The sequence below is a fragment of the Hyperolius riggenbachi genome, chromosome 9, assembly GCF_040937935.1.
Source record: "Hyperolius riggenbachi isolate aHypRig1 chromosome 9, aHypRig1.pri, whole genome shotgun sequence".
In the NCBI taxonomy this organism is placed as follows: domain Eukaryota; kingdom Metazoa; phylum Chordata; class Amphibia; order Anura; family Hyperoliidae; genus Hyperolius; species Hyperolius riggenbachi.
The window spans coordinates 265,120,218-265,138,316 of NC_090654.1; the positions used below are offsets into that span (position 1 = coordinate 265,120,218).

The 18,099-nt window shown below is 46.8% G+C and overlaps 1 protein-coding gene across 5 annotated transcripts in view; it reads right to left on the reverse strand.

The window, feature by feature from the left end:
* Positions 1-2,197: 2,197 nt before the first annotated feature.
* Positions 2,198-18,099, reverse strand: part of TMEM63C (transmembrane protein 63C) — a 41,931-nt gene continuing 26,029 nt past the window's right edge. For all 5 annotated transcript variants that reach the window (XM_068254489.1, XM_068254492.1, XM_068254488.1 and 2 more), the window contains 9 exons: positions 16,552-16,658; positions 16,391-16,477; positions 12,920-12,985; positions 12,606-12,768; positions 11,880-11,985; positions 11,459-11,626; positions 6,025-6,140; positions 3,963-4,037; positions 2,198-2,822 (listed from right to left, as the gene is read on the reverse strand). In XM_068254489.1, coding sequence (XP_068110590.1) covers positions 2,673-2,822; positions 3,963-4,037; positions 6,025-6,140; positions 11,459-11,626; positions 11,880-11,985; positions 12,606-12,768; positions 12,920-12,985; positions 16,391-16,477; positions 16,552-16,658 — 1,038 coding nt within the window. In that variant the 3' untranslated portion in view covers positions 2,198-2,672. The remainder of the gene's footprint in view (positions 2,823-3,962; positions 4,038-6,024; positions 6,141-11,458; positions 11,627-11,879; positions 11,986-12,605; positions 12,769-12,919; positions 12,986-16,390; positions 16,478-16,551; positions 16,659-18,099) is intronic.

Here is an 18,099-nt window from a genome sequence, read left to right on the forward strand (position 1 = left end):
ACACACACACACACTGAACACACACACACTGAACACACACTGAACACACACTGAACACACACTGAACACACACACACACACACACTGAACACACACACACACACACACACACACACACTGAACACACACACACACACACACTGAACACACACACACACACACACTGAACACACACACACACACACACACACACACACTGAACACACACACACACACACACACACACACACACACACACACACACACACTGAACACACACACTGAACACACACACACACACACACACTGAACACACACACACACTGAACACACACACACACACACACACACTGTACACACACACTGTACACACACACACACACACTCATACATACACACACACACACACACACACACACACACACACACACACACACACACACTGAGCAGCACATGAGTCAGCTCTGGTTCCCACCAATGATGCTGATCCAACACCTGAAATCTCCCTGGGTGATATTTACTGAGATTGCACTATTGATGTTGTGGAGGAATATTTGTGTGTCGGAGCCTCGTGGTCAGACCATTCGATCATGGCTGAAATATCCACCGGAATGTATAGAAAGCATGTATAATGCTTGTCCAATGCACTGTGCAAATATTCACCCCACTACACCTAAAACATTGCTGACATGGTTGCAACTGTAACGTCACCACACCCAATATAACTTAGGTCATATAAAAAAAGGCAGTTTTACTTACCTTGGGCTTCTACTGGCCCCCTGAAGTCGTCCTGTGCCTGCGCCGGTACTCAATGATCCTCAGGTTCCCCGCTGCGGCTCAGTTTCACTTTCGACGACTGAGCCTGTAGCCGCCCACTGTCGCGCGTCCTTGGTTGCACTCCCGCCGCTGGTACAGATTTTCTCATGCTGCGCAGGACACTCCCGGTGACGGGAGCGTAAACGAGGACACGCGCGGTAGGCGCAGTGGCTGACAGGCTCTGTCGCCAAAACTGATCCGCGGCGGTGGACTGGAGGATCGTTTGGTAACAGCGCAGACACAGGGCGACTGCAGGGGGCCGGTAGAAACCCCAGGTAAGTAAAACTGCCTTTTGTATATGACTTAAAGGGAAGGTCCGAGCAGCTTAAAAAGTCATTTACTTACCCGGGGCTTCCTCCGGCCCCTAGCAGCCACTATGTCCCTTAATTCAATGCATACAAACAACGGGGTTTTTTAATGAACCAAAGTTCTCTATTATTCTTTAATATAATCCTTCAGAAAGCAGGTGATAAGCGTAGATATGACATCAGACCTTCACTTCACAGAAAAAATGCCTGACACGTGTTTCACGGCCGTAAGCCGCTTCCTCAGAGGCACATCACATACAAACATCCAAGTCGAGGACATAAAAACACCAACGCAATCTGAAATGAGTGAAGAGAACCACCTTCAGCGCCGATCCCAATGTGAATGGGCCGCAACTATGTCCCTCGCCGCAGCTCCGCACTCAGTGGCGCTCACACAGGCGCAATACGACCTCGTGAGGTTGGCCTCTGCAGCGGAGAGGACCGGGAGCCAGCGGCTGAATGCGGAGCTGCGGCAAGGGACATAGTGGCTGCTGGGGGCAGCCCCAGGTAAGTAAATGACTTTTTTTTAAACTGCTCGGACCTTTCCTTTAAGTATCCACTTTAAAGTGGACCTGAACTCTTGCACAGAAAATAAGGAAAACTGAGAGGAATGCACCCTGTGTGTTTATAGAGAGGAGTCTGTCTAATTCCACCTCATCTTCAAGTAATCACAAGTGTAATTTGATCTCTCAGCTGTGTCCGCACAGAAATTCAACAGATACAGCTAATATGTAAAATTAATATGCAAACAGAGTGTAAACCCTTTGTCTGCTTCCATGAAGGCAGGAAGTAGGCACACTGCGGATATATTGCAGGAGTTCTGTAAGCTGTAACAAAGAAATGTTTTTCTTTAAAGGTTATTATGCTGTTGCTTATCATTTAGAGCAGAGAGGAAGTTCTGAGTTCAGGTCCACTTTAATGTATAAAGACTGCTTTCCCTCCGGTTTGTAGCAGCGCCAATCATTTTTGGCCGAGCTTTAGGGGCGGCGACTTACTGCCCGGGAAATAAACGTGATGTGAGTTTCTGATGGTCATTCCGCCAGTACCCCGCATGAAGTGCGCAGCACATAGACAGACACAAGTGGCCACATACCTCATGTAAAATTATATTTGGCAAAATTCAGCAACTTCATAAATAACATCTCAGAGGTGCAAAATGCGTACGCGGTCCCCATGCAAACGCAAAAAATCCAGCCAGGGAGCGCAGATCACCGGAGGAACGTACATACACATATGGAACATACAGGATCAGTGTTTCGGGGGACAGACAGGTGAAATGTGAAGTGGGAGGAGCCTAGGTGTGTGGCTCCACCCCCAGGAGGTGACGCTATCTACAGCAGAATTCCTTGCGCACAGCTGGTTATATAGTGACCTCAGCAACAGTCAGCAGGCGCACAGTCTCAGCAGGAAAACTTACACTGGACGGAAGTTCTCTGGCCACAAGAGGGCGCCAAGACACAGACTGCTCTCTACACTGAAATGCAGCCCGACTCACAGAGGAGAGAGGAACCTCGGGGCACAGTGTGGCACCCACACATCTTCTGACAACACCTCCTTGTGCCCAGCATGTTATGGACCGGTGTCATCTGAGCTTTCTGGGGCCTCTTCATGCACCTCCCCGGGGCTGTCGGCTCGAGTTTCCAGGGCCCCATATGAGGGATGAGCAGGAGAGGCCAGAGGCGAGAGGTCCTGTTCTTGAAGGACTGACGCAACAAAGACCTGCACAATACAGGAAAACTCGTTATAATGCCCTTTGTGCACAAATGTATTACACATAGGGGGCAGCACTGGGCTCTGGAGGAGAGGGTGACAAGGGACAGCACGGGGCTCTGGAGGAGAGGTGGACACAAAGGGGACAACACTGGGCTCTGGAGGAGAGGAGGACACACGGGACAGCACTGGGCTCTGGAGGAGAGGAGGACACACAGGGGACAGCACTGGGCTCTGGAGGAAAGGAGGACACATAGGGGACAGCACTGGGCTCTGGAGGAGAGGAGGACACACGGGACAGCACTGGGCTCTGGAGGAGAGGAGGACACACGGGACACCACTGGGCTCTGGAGGAGAGGAGGACACACAGGGGACAGCACTGGGCTCTGGAGGAGAGGGGAACACACGGGACAGCACTGGGCTCTGGAGGAGAGGGGGACACACAGGGGACAGCATAGGCCTCTGGAGGAGAGGGGAACACACAGGGGACAGCACTGGGCTCTGGAGGAGAGGGGGATACAGGGACAGCACTCAGCTCTGGAGGAGAGGGGGGCACACAGGGTACAGCACTGGGCTCTGGAGGAGAGGAGGACACACAGGGGACAACACTGGGCTGTGAAGGAGAGGAGTACACACAGGGGACAACACTGGGCTCTGGAGGAGAGGAGGACACACAGGGGACAGCACTGGGCTCTGGAGGAGAGGGGAACACACAGGGGGCAGCACTGGGCTCTGGAGGAGAGGAGGACACACAGGGCACAGCTCTGGGCTCTGGAGGAGAGGAGGACACACAGGGGACAACACTGGGCTCTGGAGGAGAGGGTGACAAGGGACAGCATGGGGCTCTGGAGGAGAGGGGGACACAAAGGGGACAACACTGGGCTCTGGAGTAGAGGAGGACACACAGGGGACAGCACTGGGCTCTAGAGGAGAGCGGGACACACAGGGGACAACACTGGGCTCTGAAGGAGAGGGGAACACACAGGGGACAGCACTGGGCTCTGGAGGAGAGAGGCACACATGGGGGGCAGCATTGGATTCTGGAGAGTGGGACATGGGGCCAGCACTCAGCTCTGGAGGAGAGGGGGACACACAGGGGACAGCACTGAGCAGTGGGTGATAGAAGGACAGAAGAGAGAGGGCACTTACACTGGACTGTAGGGTGGAGGAGATGCTGCTTCGCTCCGTGTCCTGTGTCGCCACATCCCCTCCCTGCTCAGACATCTGTAAACAGAAAACATGAAGGTGAAACATCGCCCGTATTATCCCCAGAGACCCCCTCCCCATACAGCTACATATGCACGCTGGAATTCAAGTGTGATCTCAGCCCTTCCCTAACATTGTGGACTCCATTTTCTGAATATAGTGGAACCCCCATCTTTCTTACAGAACTGAGCCCCAAGTATTTCAGGGTTAAACTATCAGCCAAACACATCACACAAGACCACTTCAGGTGATGTGCATTCCCCTGTGTGTTTTCTGCATGGAGAGAAAGGGTAAGAGTTTAGACCAGGGTGCTCAGGATATATTGTATAGTCAGTCCTCTGCGGTTCATGAAGGGAGATAGTAGGGGTGGGGCATAGACTGAGCCACTCCTCCCACTGACTTCTAATGAGCTTAAAGAGGAACTCTAGTGAAAATAATGTAGTAAAAAAAGTGCTTCATTTTTTACCATAATTATGTATAAATGATTTAGTCAGTGTTTGCTCATTGTAAAATCTTTCCTCTCCCCGATTTACATTCTGACATTTATTACATGGTGACATTTTTACTGTGGGCAGGTTATGTAGCTGCTCCTAGCTGTTTTGGCTGTTAGAGACAGCTGTAAACAGCTAATTCCTGTCTGTGAACATTGTTACATTGTGGCAGTTTGCCCAGAGTACCGCGGTACTCAGAGCTTCTTGTGGGAGGGGTTTCAGCACAAAATCAGTCATACAGCGCCCCCTAATGGTCTGTTTGTGAAAATCATTATATTTCTCATGTAAAAGGGGGTATCAGCTACTGATTGGGATAAAGTTCAATTCTAGGTTGGAGTTTCTCTTTAAAGGACAAACACCAAGTTATTCTGGAAACCTACCAACAGGTCTCAGTGCCTCTAAGCAGCAGAAATTTTGGAAGAACTGGAATCTAAACCCATTGTTAATAGACGAGACATGACATTTTATAGCGGAGTGACTATTTTAAGTTTAATTGTGACGTTTCTATTTTTTATTGCTCGTCTTCTCTCCCTCTCCGCTCAGAATAGAAACCAATAATGTATGTGGGGCTAAGTCAGGTGGTAAGAGAGGATGGCATCACTGAGCACCAGCTTCAAGTGGGATGAAACTCTATATTAACTAAAAAAATTCAAATAAATCCAATAAGAAGTTACTTATTTAGCTTACCTACCCTGTTGTTTGTGTTCACTGTCAAATTCCATCGTTTCTCTGTGTTGCCAAAAGTGACATCACTTCTGCCCCCTTTTTATTTTAACCCAGCTTGGTGTTTTACAGATTACTGTCCCTCCCACAGCAAACATGACATAGATAATAGGCTTCTCGCTGGGACCCTTTGCGGCCGTGCTCCCATATGTGAATGAGTGTGGTCACACTGCGCAGGCGCTGGACGGCTCTGTGCCTGTGCAGTGTGGCCATGAGTGAGAATTTCGAACTGCCTGCACAGATTTTTACTGATTTGTATAAACAGGCAGAGTGTTGGTAGTGTGTCACCACCAGGGGGAGCTCTAATATCCACATAGCACATACATGTCAAACTCCGGCCCGCGGGCTAAATCTGGCCCTCAGAGCCATTAAATTTGGCCCTCAATTAGTTTCCCCACTTTTCATTATGTTTGGCCCACTCTAGACCTCCAGGGAAGCTATATTGGAGGTGACGCCCTAGAACATCAGAGAAGCCATATGGGGAGGTAGGGGGAAAGCACTAGACCCAGGGAACTGTATAGGGGAGGATGGGGGCCTCTACACGCCAGAAAACTATATGGGGAGGGAGGACTACTAGACACCACGGAACTGTATAGGGGAGGGAGGAGAACCACTAGACACCAGGGAACTGCACCAGGGTTGGAGGGGGGGGCGTAGATACCTGTGAACTGTATGAGGGAGGAAGGTGGCCAGTAAACATTGAGATTGGCCCATAACTAGGTAACAGTGTACAATTTCGTCCCACTTTGCATTTGAGTTTGACACGCCTGACATAGCACCTTCCACCTCACCTGATAGCTGGACGGTCTCTTCGGTCGCAACTTTCTCAAACAAAGTCCAAAGATGGAGAAGAGTAAACAGCAGAGAAGAGTGACAAATGTGAAGAGCGTGACCGGATGTGTGGACCCTGCAGAAATAAATTATATTACGTGACCACATGCATCCACTCCTTCTACACCTTGAAACCACATGACTCCACCACATCAGGTGATCACATGACTCCCCCACATCATGTGACCACATAACTCTTTGTACACCACATGCCTACATGACTCCTCACACCACGTGACTACATGACACCACCTTATAATGTGACTGCATGATTCCCTCTACACACCATGGGGTTGATTCACTAAACCGTGCTATGACAAATAGCATGCCTTATCAGAGATGGCACGCCTTGTCAGAGATAGCACACCTTATCAGAGATAGCACGCCTTATCAAACCGTGCTATGACAAATAGCACGCCTTATCTAAGTTAACACGCCTTATCAGAGTAGCATATCGAGCGCTACAAACGTATGCCTGCTAATTGGCAATGAAGAGAGCTCCACTCGCCCTGCCCTGAGCCCCTGCGGGTTCGTATCGCTCGCTATACTACTCTGATAAGGAGTGTTAACTTTGATAAGGCGTGCTATCTCTGATGAGACGTGCTATTTGTAATAGCAGGGTTTAGTGAATCAAGCCCCATGTGACTACATGACTCCGCCTTATAACGTGAGCACATGACTCTCCAACATCACAGGACTACAGCAAGCATATTAGTATAAAATGTCCAGGAATCTCCTCCGCCTACTACCGCTGAAGACATCACTTTGTATTGTGATGAAACCAGGGCCGGATTTTCCATTTGCACCGTTTGCACCATTTATGCCTACAGGCAGGGCCGGTTTAAGCAACAATGGGGCCCCAGGGCAAAATAAACCTGGGGGCTCCCCAACAGATACCCCGGAACAAAAATCGGCATTAAGGGACCTTTTTTGCAGCTGGTATAGTCAGGGCGTGAAGCCCCAATCGGTCGGAGCTCCACATTCTGGCTATCCCAGCCTGCATGGGGGACAAGGGGTTGAAAAGTTTCAGGAGGAGGGACCCCACATAATTAAAAAAAAAAAATTCCCACACTAAACATAAAAAAATAATAATTGGGAAAATAGGAAAAAATGCCAGGGATCTTCATACAGCCATATTGCGGCTGTATAGCGATCCCTGGCCAAATCGCCGCGGCTGCGTATAGACCCCCCTGGAAACCCCGTCAGGAAATGTATTGCTCTTTCTTTTGATACATGTAAAATTACACTACCGTTAGGTTTGCTACTAAAAGTGACATTTACCGCATTTTAAAGTATACTTTTTTCCTTCAAAACTTTAAAATCGATTTTCTCAAAAACTATAAGGTCTTTTTGAAAAAATTGTTTTTTCCTCTTATTTCCAATGATCTCATTAACATATCCTGCAAATTTAGGGTTTCTTGAATTTAAGGTGGATTTGCTATTAACCGTTAAAGTCGGTGGGTTTTTAAATGTGTATTTTTTTCCTTTGAAACTTTAAAATCGATTTTCTCAAAAACTATAAGGTCTTTTTGAAAACTTTTTTTTCCTCTTGTAGCCACTGGGGGCCCCTACAAGCTCTGGGGCCCTGGGGCAATTGCCCCCTTTGCCTCTATGGTAGCGCCGGCCCTGCCTACAGGCGCTTGATGGTTCAGATTCCAGAGCAGAACGTAAATGAGAGGCTACTCACCTGGCTCTCTGCATTCCACTGACGAGATCTCTCTACAGCCGGGGTACATCAAGCTACCTAATACTTGGGGGCACCTTTCGTTACACATTTAGTTACTTAAAGGGGAACTTCAGCCTAAACAAACATACTGTCATCAAGTTACATTAGTTATGTTAATTAGAATAGATAGGTAATATAATCTCTTACCCACCCTGTTTTAAAAGAACAGGCAAATGTTTGTGATTCATGGGAGCTGCCATCTTTGTCATGGGGGCAGCCATCTTTTTGGTTGAAAGGAGGTGACAAGGAGCAGGAGACACAGTTCCAACTGTCCTGTGTCCTGATAACCCCTCCCAGATGCACACGCTAGGCTTCAAATGTCAAATTCAAAATGTACAAAAAAAAAAATTGCACCAAAACAGCAGAACGAGAACAATAACATCAGAAATCCCATCATGCTTTGCACAGCATCAGGGGAAAAAAGCCCGGGCAGTTTTCTTCTGTGCAGCTAAAAATGAGGCTTGTATAAAAGAAACAAAGTTCTGATGCTGTGAAACTGTTAAAGAAACACCAGGCCTTTTCAGCGCTGTTGAGTCAATTTTTAGTCCGGAGGTTTACTTTAATGATGAGGATACCTCTGGCTACACACCACTGAGGGGCACCCTTGGCTACCTGGGTACATATTATTTATGTAGCTACCTTTCATGTGGGTGCAGAGAGAAGCTGAAAGATGGATCTACCTGCGCTAGGTAATCTTGGGAAATATAAGGAATATAATTACCTGATTTCTTCCTCTGGATGAGTAATTTGGGGTTTGGCTGTTGTCGGCACCCAAATTACATCAATTCTATTCAAATTCAGGCTGCGCCGCTATAGCCATAATTAATATTACACCCTATGGCGGTACCCAAATCAGGCCCTGGAGGGCGAAGTCTAAGGTGCCAGAACATCTGTGCCTATAGGCTCCTGTGATGTAAATCCAGGCCAGGATAAAACATCCCATACAACAGTTTCAGCTGCCTTAGAGCCGGTTCACACTCGTTTTAAAAACTCATCCGTGAGATACGTTTTTAAAGCTCTGCAGAAACGCAGGAAGCGGATCCTATGTTAAAAATAGGACCCTCTTCCACTCTGAAGAGCCCGGAAGCCGACAGAAACATGGGGATTCTCCATTGGGATGCAATAGACCATTGGGAATCCTCAGCAACAGAGAGAGTTCTCATTGGTTCATGTTGAACCAATGAAAATTCTCCCTGTTGCTAGGCAGAATTGGCCTGTTGCAGCCTAGGAGAGCCTCGCTTCTGCTGGCCTCCAGGCTGTGGAAGGGACCGAGTGGCGGGACAAGCGGTGGCGGTGAGACAGGTGAGCGGCGATGCGTATGTACCGACATGATCGACGTGCAGACGTGGAACATGCCCTACCATCCAGATCAGATCCATGTCAATCGGATTCGTTTTTCATAAAACCGGATCCATTTGACACGGATCCGATCTGGAACCTGACAAGTGTGTACCGGCCAGTATTCTTTTCTGTGTATATGCAGCTGACATCATACAGTGGGTTGCAAAAGTATTCAGCCCCCTTGAAGTTTTCCACATTTTGTCACATTACTGCCACAAACATGCGTCAATTTTATTGGAATTCCACGTGAAAGACCAATACAAAGTGGTGTACATGTGAGAAGTGGATCGAAAATCATACATCATTCCAAACATTTTTTACAAATAAATAACTGCAAAGTGGGGTGTGCGTAATTATTCAGCCCCCTGACTCAATACTTTGTAGAACCACCTTTTGCCGCAATTACAGCTGCCAGTCTTTTAGGGTATGTCTCTACCAGCTTTGCCCATCTAGAGACTGAAATCTTTGCCCATTCTTCTTCGCAAAACAGCTCCAGCTCAGTCAGATTAGATGGACAGCGTTTGTGAACAGCAGTTTTCAGATCTTGCCACAGATTCTCGATTGGATTTAGATCTGGACTTTGACTGGGCCATTCTAACACATAGATATGTTTTGTTTTAAACCATTCCATTGTTGCCCTGGCTTTAGGGTCATTGTCCTGCTGGAAGGTGAACCTCCGCCCCAGTCTCAAGTCTTTTGCAGTCTCCAAGAGGTTTTCTTCCAAGTTTGCCCTGTATTTGGCTCCATCCATCTTCCCATCAACTCTGACCAGCTTCCCTGTCCCTTCTGAAAAGATGCACCCCCGAGCATGATGCTGCCACCACCATATTTGACAGTGGGGATGGTGTGTTCAGAGTGATGTGCAGTGTTAGTTTTCTGCCACACATAGCGTTTTGCATTTTGGCCAAAAAGTTCCATTTTGGTGTCATCTGACCAGAGCACCTTCTTCCACATGGTTGCTGTGTCCCCCACATGGCTTGTGACAAACTGCAAACGGGACTTCTTATGCTTTCTGTTAACAATGCCTTTCTTCTTGCCTCTCTTCCATAAAGGCCAACTTTGTACACTGCATGACTAATAGTTGTCCTATAGACATATTCCCCCACCTGAGCTGTAGATCTCGGCAGCTCGTCCAGAGTCACCATGGGCCTCTTGACTGCATTTCTGATCAGCGCTTTCCTTGTTCGGCCTGTGAGTTTAGGTGGACGGCCTTGTCTTGGTAGGTTTACAGTTGTGCCACACTCCTTCCATTTCTGAATGATCGCTTGAACACTGCTCCTTGGGATGTTCAAGGCTTTGGAAATCTTTTTGTAGCCTAAGCCTGCTTTAAATTTCTCAATAACTTGATCCCTGACCTGTCTTGTGTGTTCTTTGGACTTCACTGTGTTGTTGCTCCCAATATTCTCTTAGACAACCTCTGAGGCCCTCTCACAGAGCAGCTGTATTTGTACTGACATTAGATTACACATAGGTGCACTCTATTTAGTCATTAGCACTCATCAGGCAATGTCTATAGGCAACTGACTGCACTCAGATCAAAGGGGGCTGAATAATTATGCACACACCACTTTGCAGTTATTTATTTGTAACAAATGTTTGGAATCATGTATGATTTTCGTTCCACTTCTCACGTGTACACCACTTTGTATTGGTCATTTACGTGGAATTCCAATAAAATTGATTCATGTTTGTGGCAGTAATGTGACAAAATGTGGAAAACTTCAAGGGGGCCGAATACTTTTGCAACCCACTGTACATAAATTTAATGACTGAATGTACAGAACTAAGCTTTCAAAATTTTAAGTTTCTTCATCAGGCATGATACAGAACTGGATCAGAACCCTACAGAACGGAATGTTACATGGCTTGTTGTAGGCTTATTCAGCAATCTGACACCATGTCGTTTTGTCACACACAGTTTTACCTCCTCTAAAATGTACAGAAATGACCTCATCAGGCAAAAAAAAAAAATGATTTACCTTGTTCCTATCCTTCTCCTTAACATACGTAGCAATTTTGGTAGCAATAGTATGTATGAGGGCTTTGCTATTAACCACTAAAGACGGCACGAAATTACGCAAACATTACACGAAATTACAAATGGATTACACAAAATCAGCTGAATGTCCAAATCGTAATTATGTATGGTGAAAATGTACACAGAATTCGTAAATAGCAGTTTACGATCATCACTAGATAGCTCAGTAACACGACCCTGTATTGTTGCTGGTTTTCAAACCTTCAGACTCCATGTGACAGCATAATTCTACCCTATCGTGTACAGCCATGACTATAGCACAGGTCAGTCCCCCTCCTCCCAATCTTACCCAGTCGAAGGACGGAGAAGAAGAGTAGCCAGAAGATGCAGAGGATGGGCGCTGCCAGGAGCTGTCGGGCGGCTGCGTTGTGTATGCTGGGGCTCAGCTTGGTGGGGATATAGGCGTAGTATATGTTATATCTGTCTGTCATGTGCTTCAGGAGAAGATACAGGAGACCTGCAGTGAATGACAACAGAGGGGCACCCTCATCAGCCAAGACATGGGGGTAAACTGAGGGGGGCTGAAAACATGGGGGGGGGTTAGAGAGAAACAGGGATATGGGCGGTACTGAAACTCAATGAGGGTAGCAGGAGACATGGGGAAGGAAAGGGGGGGGGGAGTGCAGGGACATACAGAGTAATTGGAGACATGGGGGGGGGGAGGGAGGGGGTTCAGGGACACACTGAGAGTAGATCACAGCCATGCTTACCAAAGGGTGCAATAACCGGGCACGTAATACTGTAGGTCATCACCACAGAGAAGACACACGTAGTCCAAGCATATTCCAGACCAAACTGAAATTCATAGGCCTGACTCTGTAATGAGACACCCAAGAGTCAGCAGTCATATCCAGAACAAACACCTCCCACAAGGATCAGCTATTGACAGCTAAAATGAGCCCCTCCCACAAGGCCCAGCTACTGACACCAAGAATGATCCCAGAAACAAGAAAGCCTAGCACATCTGGCCCAGAAAAGATGGGGCAGAAGCCTTCAGGACCCAGGAACACCCCCAAAAAATCTTGCTGGGACTCCAGGTAATTAGGCAAACAAGTATGGGGATTGGAGAGAATCCCACTTATTTATACATAAGGCAAAGTACACTTTTGAAAGAAACAGAAACCCGCCCCCACATGTAAATTATCTGCCCTAATGCCCTAAATGCAGTTTACAATATGCAAATATATACCATTGTGTATGGGAATGCCCTGTGGTAATGATGTTCTGGTGAAATGTATGTGCGCTTGCACAAGCTAAAAGAGTGTGCAAACTCAAAAATGAAAGGGGTCCATTCATACTACTATTTAATTATTGGTATAACTGACTGACACCTACAGTATGAGCCCTCCCACGAGGATCAGCCCTCTTCCACAACATTCAGCAGCTGTCTATAATGAGACTCCTCTCCCCCAAGCAATGTCAGTAAAGATCAGTACCCGCTTCACATGTAGACGTTCTGGCACAGATTTGGCAAGGCACAGGCGCACCGCATATACAGTGAGACCCGGAATCCGGAGTAGCTCCATAGCTGTGCCAATCAGACTGGCAGTGATGACATAATTTACAAAGAACGCTCCATTGTTTGGCAGGAAAACACATCTGAAACAGAAAAAAGCTGTCATATATGGTAAAGGATGTTGGGTGGGGGATGGAGGGCACAGAGGATGTTGGGTGGGGGAAGGAGGGCACAGAGGATGTTGGGTGGGGGTTACAGTGAAATTAAGGATTAATGTATTAAGGTAGAACTTACTGAAACTTGACATTTGTGGCCTCCAGGAAATGAACATCAAACAACCATCGGAAAAAAAAATCCAGACTAGAAAAAAAGATGACAAATGGGAAAGGTTAATTTTCTTCTCTAGAACTGGAATTCGTATTACAAGATGAACAATCCATCAGAATGTTTCCCCCACAGTCTGGGAACAATTACAAATATGAAAAGTGATTTCCACATGGACATCTTGGCTGATTGACATACATAATAAGTGACAAGAACATGTATATATCCTGGAAGATCTCTCTGGACTGGGTGGAGAGCCAATCTTTATATGCATGGTGTGTGTGCTCAAAGGGAAATCAATCACCCCTCTTTACCACCTGAACCTGAGAAGCATATTAAATATAAAACGAGTGGACCTCTTACACCGCCACTGCCAGCCATCACCTATCTCACCACCACTCTTGTACCCCTGCTGGTCTCACCACCCGTATGAATCCCCCTCCCCTCCTCATGCCGGTCCTGTGACTGTTAATATCCCACCACTACTGTAATAAACTAAAGTATTAAGAGCAGTGGTGTGCTTCCTATACCCCCCTCCCCCCCCCCCCCCGCACACCCCCCTGCAACCGGCCACTACTACTTAGCCACCAGTGGTTATCCTTCCTCCTCAATGCAGAGCTACAATGAAGAGGAGTAAGTTGAAGGCCTAGTTTTCCCACCAATCCTGCAATCCACCCTCCATGCTTTTCTCTTTGGGCGTTGCCTCTCCTGTTTCCTCCAGGTTCACTCCACTGTGTTTCGGGTCTTCCCTCTGCTTCTTAATATAATGGCAACAGAGAGCAGGATCGAAAGCAAGGGCAGAACACAATGGTTTCAGAAGACACCGCACATAAAGTAACTATTATTTACATGTTAATGCATTATTTCTGTGCACTCTTCCAGCAGACTCAATGAACAGAAACAGACGAGAAGAGCACATGATGGGGAGTACACAAGATGGTAAGCTGCCTACGTAGACAAGTCTCATCCTAGATAGGATGATGAGAAGACAGTCTGATGTCCCCCTGAGCCTAGGAACCTGCCATGGATGAGTACTCCGACGACTTTCCTTCTTGGATAAAGATTACTGCAAGAAACCGTGGGTGAAGCTCAGCCAAGTATGAAGCTACTGTCCATCTCCTGCTTCTCCAGGGAACCCAGTCCAAGAAAAACGTTTCTTCACCTTCAATGTCTTCTTATCACTCAGAATGTTTTGGCATTTCTTTTGACTATCATCAGGGATGAAAATTCTCTCATGTGGGGTTATGATTGACACACAGTAGAATTTTCCATCCAAAAGTCTCCTTCTAAAAGATGGACTGTTGCCATGGACAACCAGAAAAGCATTCTTTTTTTTTAGAAGAAAAGACCTTGAAACAACTGCCAATAATAAAAAGAAACCCTAATAAAGGATATTGGAGGTGAAAAACAGTTTCAGGACTTCCCTATAGAAGCAGAAGATGGACATCACTGCAGAGGGAGTACACATTGTATCTGGAGAGGCTACACCACCCCAAAGACAGACCCTGAACCACGTGAGCGCCAACAGCCTGGAGATAGAGACAGGGTGGCACAGACAGACATGGAAGCCCCGAGAGGAGAGACTGTGCAGGCAGTGTGACCAGGAGGATGAGCCCCATTTTCTACTACACCGTAGCAAATACGCATCTGTGAGGACTGAGCTCTTCCAGAGGCTCTCCACCCACAACCAGGACTTCACCTCCATAGATGAGGAGAGGAAGCTCTACATCCTACAGGTAGAAGAGGAAACAACCGTGCAAATAGCTGCCCGATATCTCAACACCTACCACCAACTGAGAGGAACATGATACCCCACAGACTGTATAACCCTTGTACCACCCCCTATACCCTCCTTACCCCTATGGACAATATATCCAAGCCCCCTGTACTGTCCCATATAATATAATATATATATATATATATATATATATATATATATATATATATATATATATATATATATATATATATATATATATATATATATATATACCGTACATACATGCTCCACACCCTTATGGACTGTATACCTGTCCCTCAATCCCACAACCACCCCTTCCCATGCTAATGTTTTGCTTTGGTAATGCTAAATGTATTTGGTCCTACCGATAAAGCTTATTTGGATTTGGCTTCATATTATTCCACTACTCCTGTAGTAATCTTCAGTCATCAGGGCACTTATCCATGACTACTTATTCACCTCACTGAGACACTTTCCTGTCTGCACTCCACTAGCTTCAGCATGAACGTTATGGAGCAGGACGTACAGTACATGTTACAGACTCACTTGTCCTTCATCAGGGCAGCTGTCTGCAGGTTAACCTATATGAGCTCACCAGTAAACTTCAGCCCACAGACAAAAAGCAACCAGAAAACTCATCCATTGTGTGTTCTCTGGCTCAGAGGGACGTCCGTCTGTCTTCTAGCTATCCTATATTGGCACACCATCCACTATCTCAGCTAAGGTCTGTCTGAATAGGTATCTAGCCAGCCTGTGTACCTCCCATTGTGTGCACTCCTCTAGTCTGTCTTTCCAGAACCTGTTGTGAACCCCTTCTTCCCATATGATCACTGCCTGATCACTACCTTAAAGAGGAACTTTAGCAAAAAGGGGTAAAAAAATAAATCAATACATTGCAAAGTGATAAGTTAAAAAAATAGAAGAGAGATCAAGAAATGATTGATATTTGCCATGTAATTTGTTCATCTTGTTTAATCCACAACCAGCCTGCATGCAATCATCTTTACTGCTGGCAGACATTAAAAACAACAACACACACAAAAAAAAAAAACAGACAGCACCAACTGCCATTATCTATAACCACCCCCCAAAACAATGCGATAGGCTAAAAGGCTGTTTTTATAAACATACATGTGCACAGAGGGAGATACTGGTTACTTGGCACTTGGACATTTCCCATAACGCAACAAGGTTTACAGACAGGAAACTGTCAGGACCATAGTCCTGACATCACCTGACATCACACTGTGGGAGGTGTTTCACCACAATATCAGCCATACAGACCCCCTGATGATCTATTTGAGAAAAGGTAAAGATTTCTCAGGGGAAAAGGGGTATCAGCTACTGATTGGGATGAAGTTTAATCCTTGGTCACGGTTCCTCTTTAACTTTCTTCTTTGTGTACCATTAGAAGACTCATTGACCAATGTAAGCTACATTACATTGTATAAGGCAACAACTCTAGATTTCTATTTTCAGCCTGTGCTATACTCTACTCCCTAAACTGAAGCAAAGCCAGGAGACATATGGCAATCCTAACCCCTGCGTGTCTTATAGATAAATCTGTATACTGGATAATAAAATCACATTACAGACTAAGCCCAAGTTCTGGCATAACTGAAAATCTTTTTCACAGGAAACAATATGGAATTAGCAACGGGAAACAGGTGCATTGGGTGTGATATCTATGGTTGCAGTACCTGGTCAGACCCAGAGAGGGCAGAATGATGACCATGAAAACCAGGAAGAAGTAGCACTTGTGCATCGTTAGTCGGTTCTCGCTACATCTGGAAATAAAGTAGCCGAGAATTAGAAGCTGCAGGATGGAGGCTATACACTGATCACACAGACAGGCCATTACCTGGTCCAGTGACACTCCATGAAGGCAGAGTAATAGACGATAAATGGCAGACACACCGAGAACATCCATAGCAACAGGGTGGGCAGGAACTGAGTGATGACTGGGTTCTGGGGAAAAACAGAAGTGAGAGGGTTGCCACCCAACACATGCACACGCTACCCCAACACATGCACACACTATCCCAACACATGCACACGCTAGCCAACACACCCACATGCAACCCAACACATGCACACACACCTCAACACATGCACACGCTAGCCAACACACCCACATGCAACCCAACACATGCACACACTATCCCAACACATGCACACGCTAGCCAACACACCCACATGCAACCCAACACATGCACACACTATCCCAACACATGCACACCAGTGTTCTCCCCAGAATTTCTAACCAGCCGGGTGGCATGAAAAAGTAGCCGGGTGGGGAAGTAAGGTCACGTTGGGTGGAGTTGGAGGGTGATGCTGGGTGCCACTACTAGGTAGGGAGGGGCAGGGTGGATTGTGTTGGGTGCTACTTGGTAGGGACGAGTGTAGGTGGATCATGCTGGGTGCTTTTGAATGAGGAAGTGGGTAAGGAGGAAACACACTGGGAACTACTGATGAGTTACACTGGATGATCTCACATGCACACAAGCATGATGTACACATGCTTGTTGCTTGTCTATGTGCTAAACAGCGTGTACTACAGAGGGGGAAAAAAGGACTGGGAAAGAAAAAACAAGGAGGAATGTGTGAGAGACAAAGGGAAATGTGTGAGAGGGAGAGACAGACTAAAGGTAGAAGAAAACATATGTATATCAGTGTGGAAAAGGAAGGAGGGGGGGCAATAAAAACAACACTGTGTGGGTCAGAGAGGAGAGGATTGCAAGCAGTACCATCTAAATATGAATGTAATACAAGAATGCAGCACTCTCACAGCTCCTAACTTGCTCAGCACACTGCAGGTCTGCAGACAGGTTTACATCAATGTAATATCTCTGAGCAGAGCAGTTGGGGGAAGGACAGCAATAGGAGCTGTAAAAATGTCTGTCTCCTCTCCTCCCAGCAAAGCGCATCTGAAAGGGGGGCATGCCTAGAGGTGACGCTACACCAGGCACAGCAGCAGAGGCAGCTAATGGCTATCAGTCACCACCTTACCAGGGATTAACAGATAACCATCTGCCCTGCAATGCTGTCTCCCCGGCATGAGCGAGCGCTGCCCCACACTCTTCCCTGTGCTCTGACATCTGACCTGCGAGGCTGGAGGTGAGGCTGGAACACATGCTGGGAAGTTTGCTGGGATGTGAAGACTTGCTGGAGGAAGGAAGAGGGCCCGTCCTCTGCATAATAGTCATGCAGATCGGGATGGGATTCACTAGCTCCAGCTCCTTTGAAGTTCCCGCGGTGCCTGTAACTTCAGTTACCAGACTCTCCCCGCCCCTCTACATCACGGTAATGCAGGAGCTGAGAGGAGGGCGGAGATAGTGTAAGTGACAGCGGCTGGCTCCAATAACACAGCCGCTGCTCACTGCATTGAATGTGGAGAAGAAAATCTGAT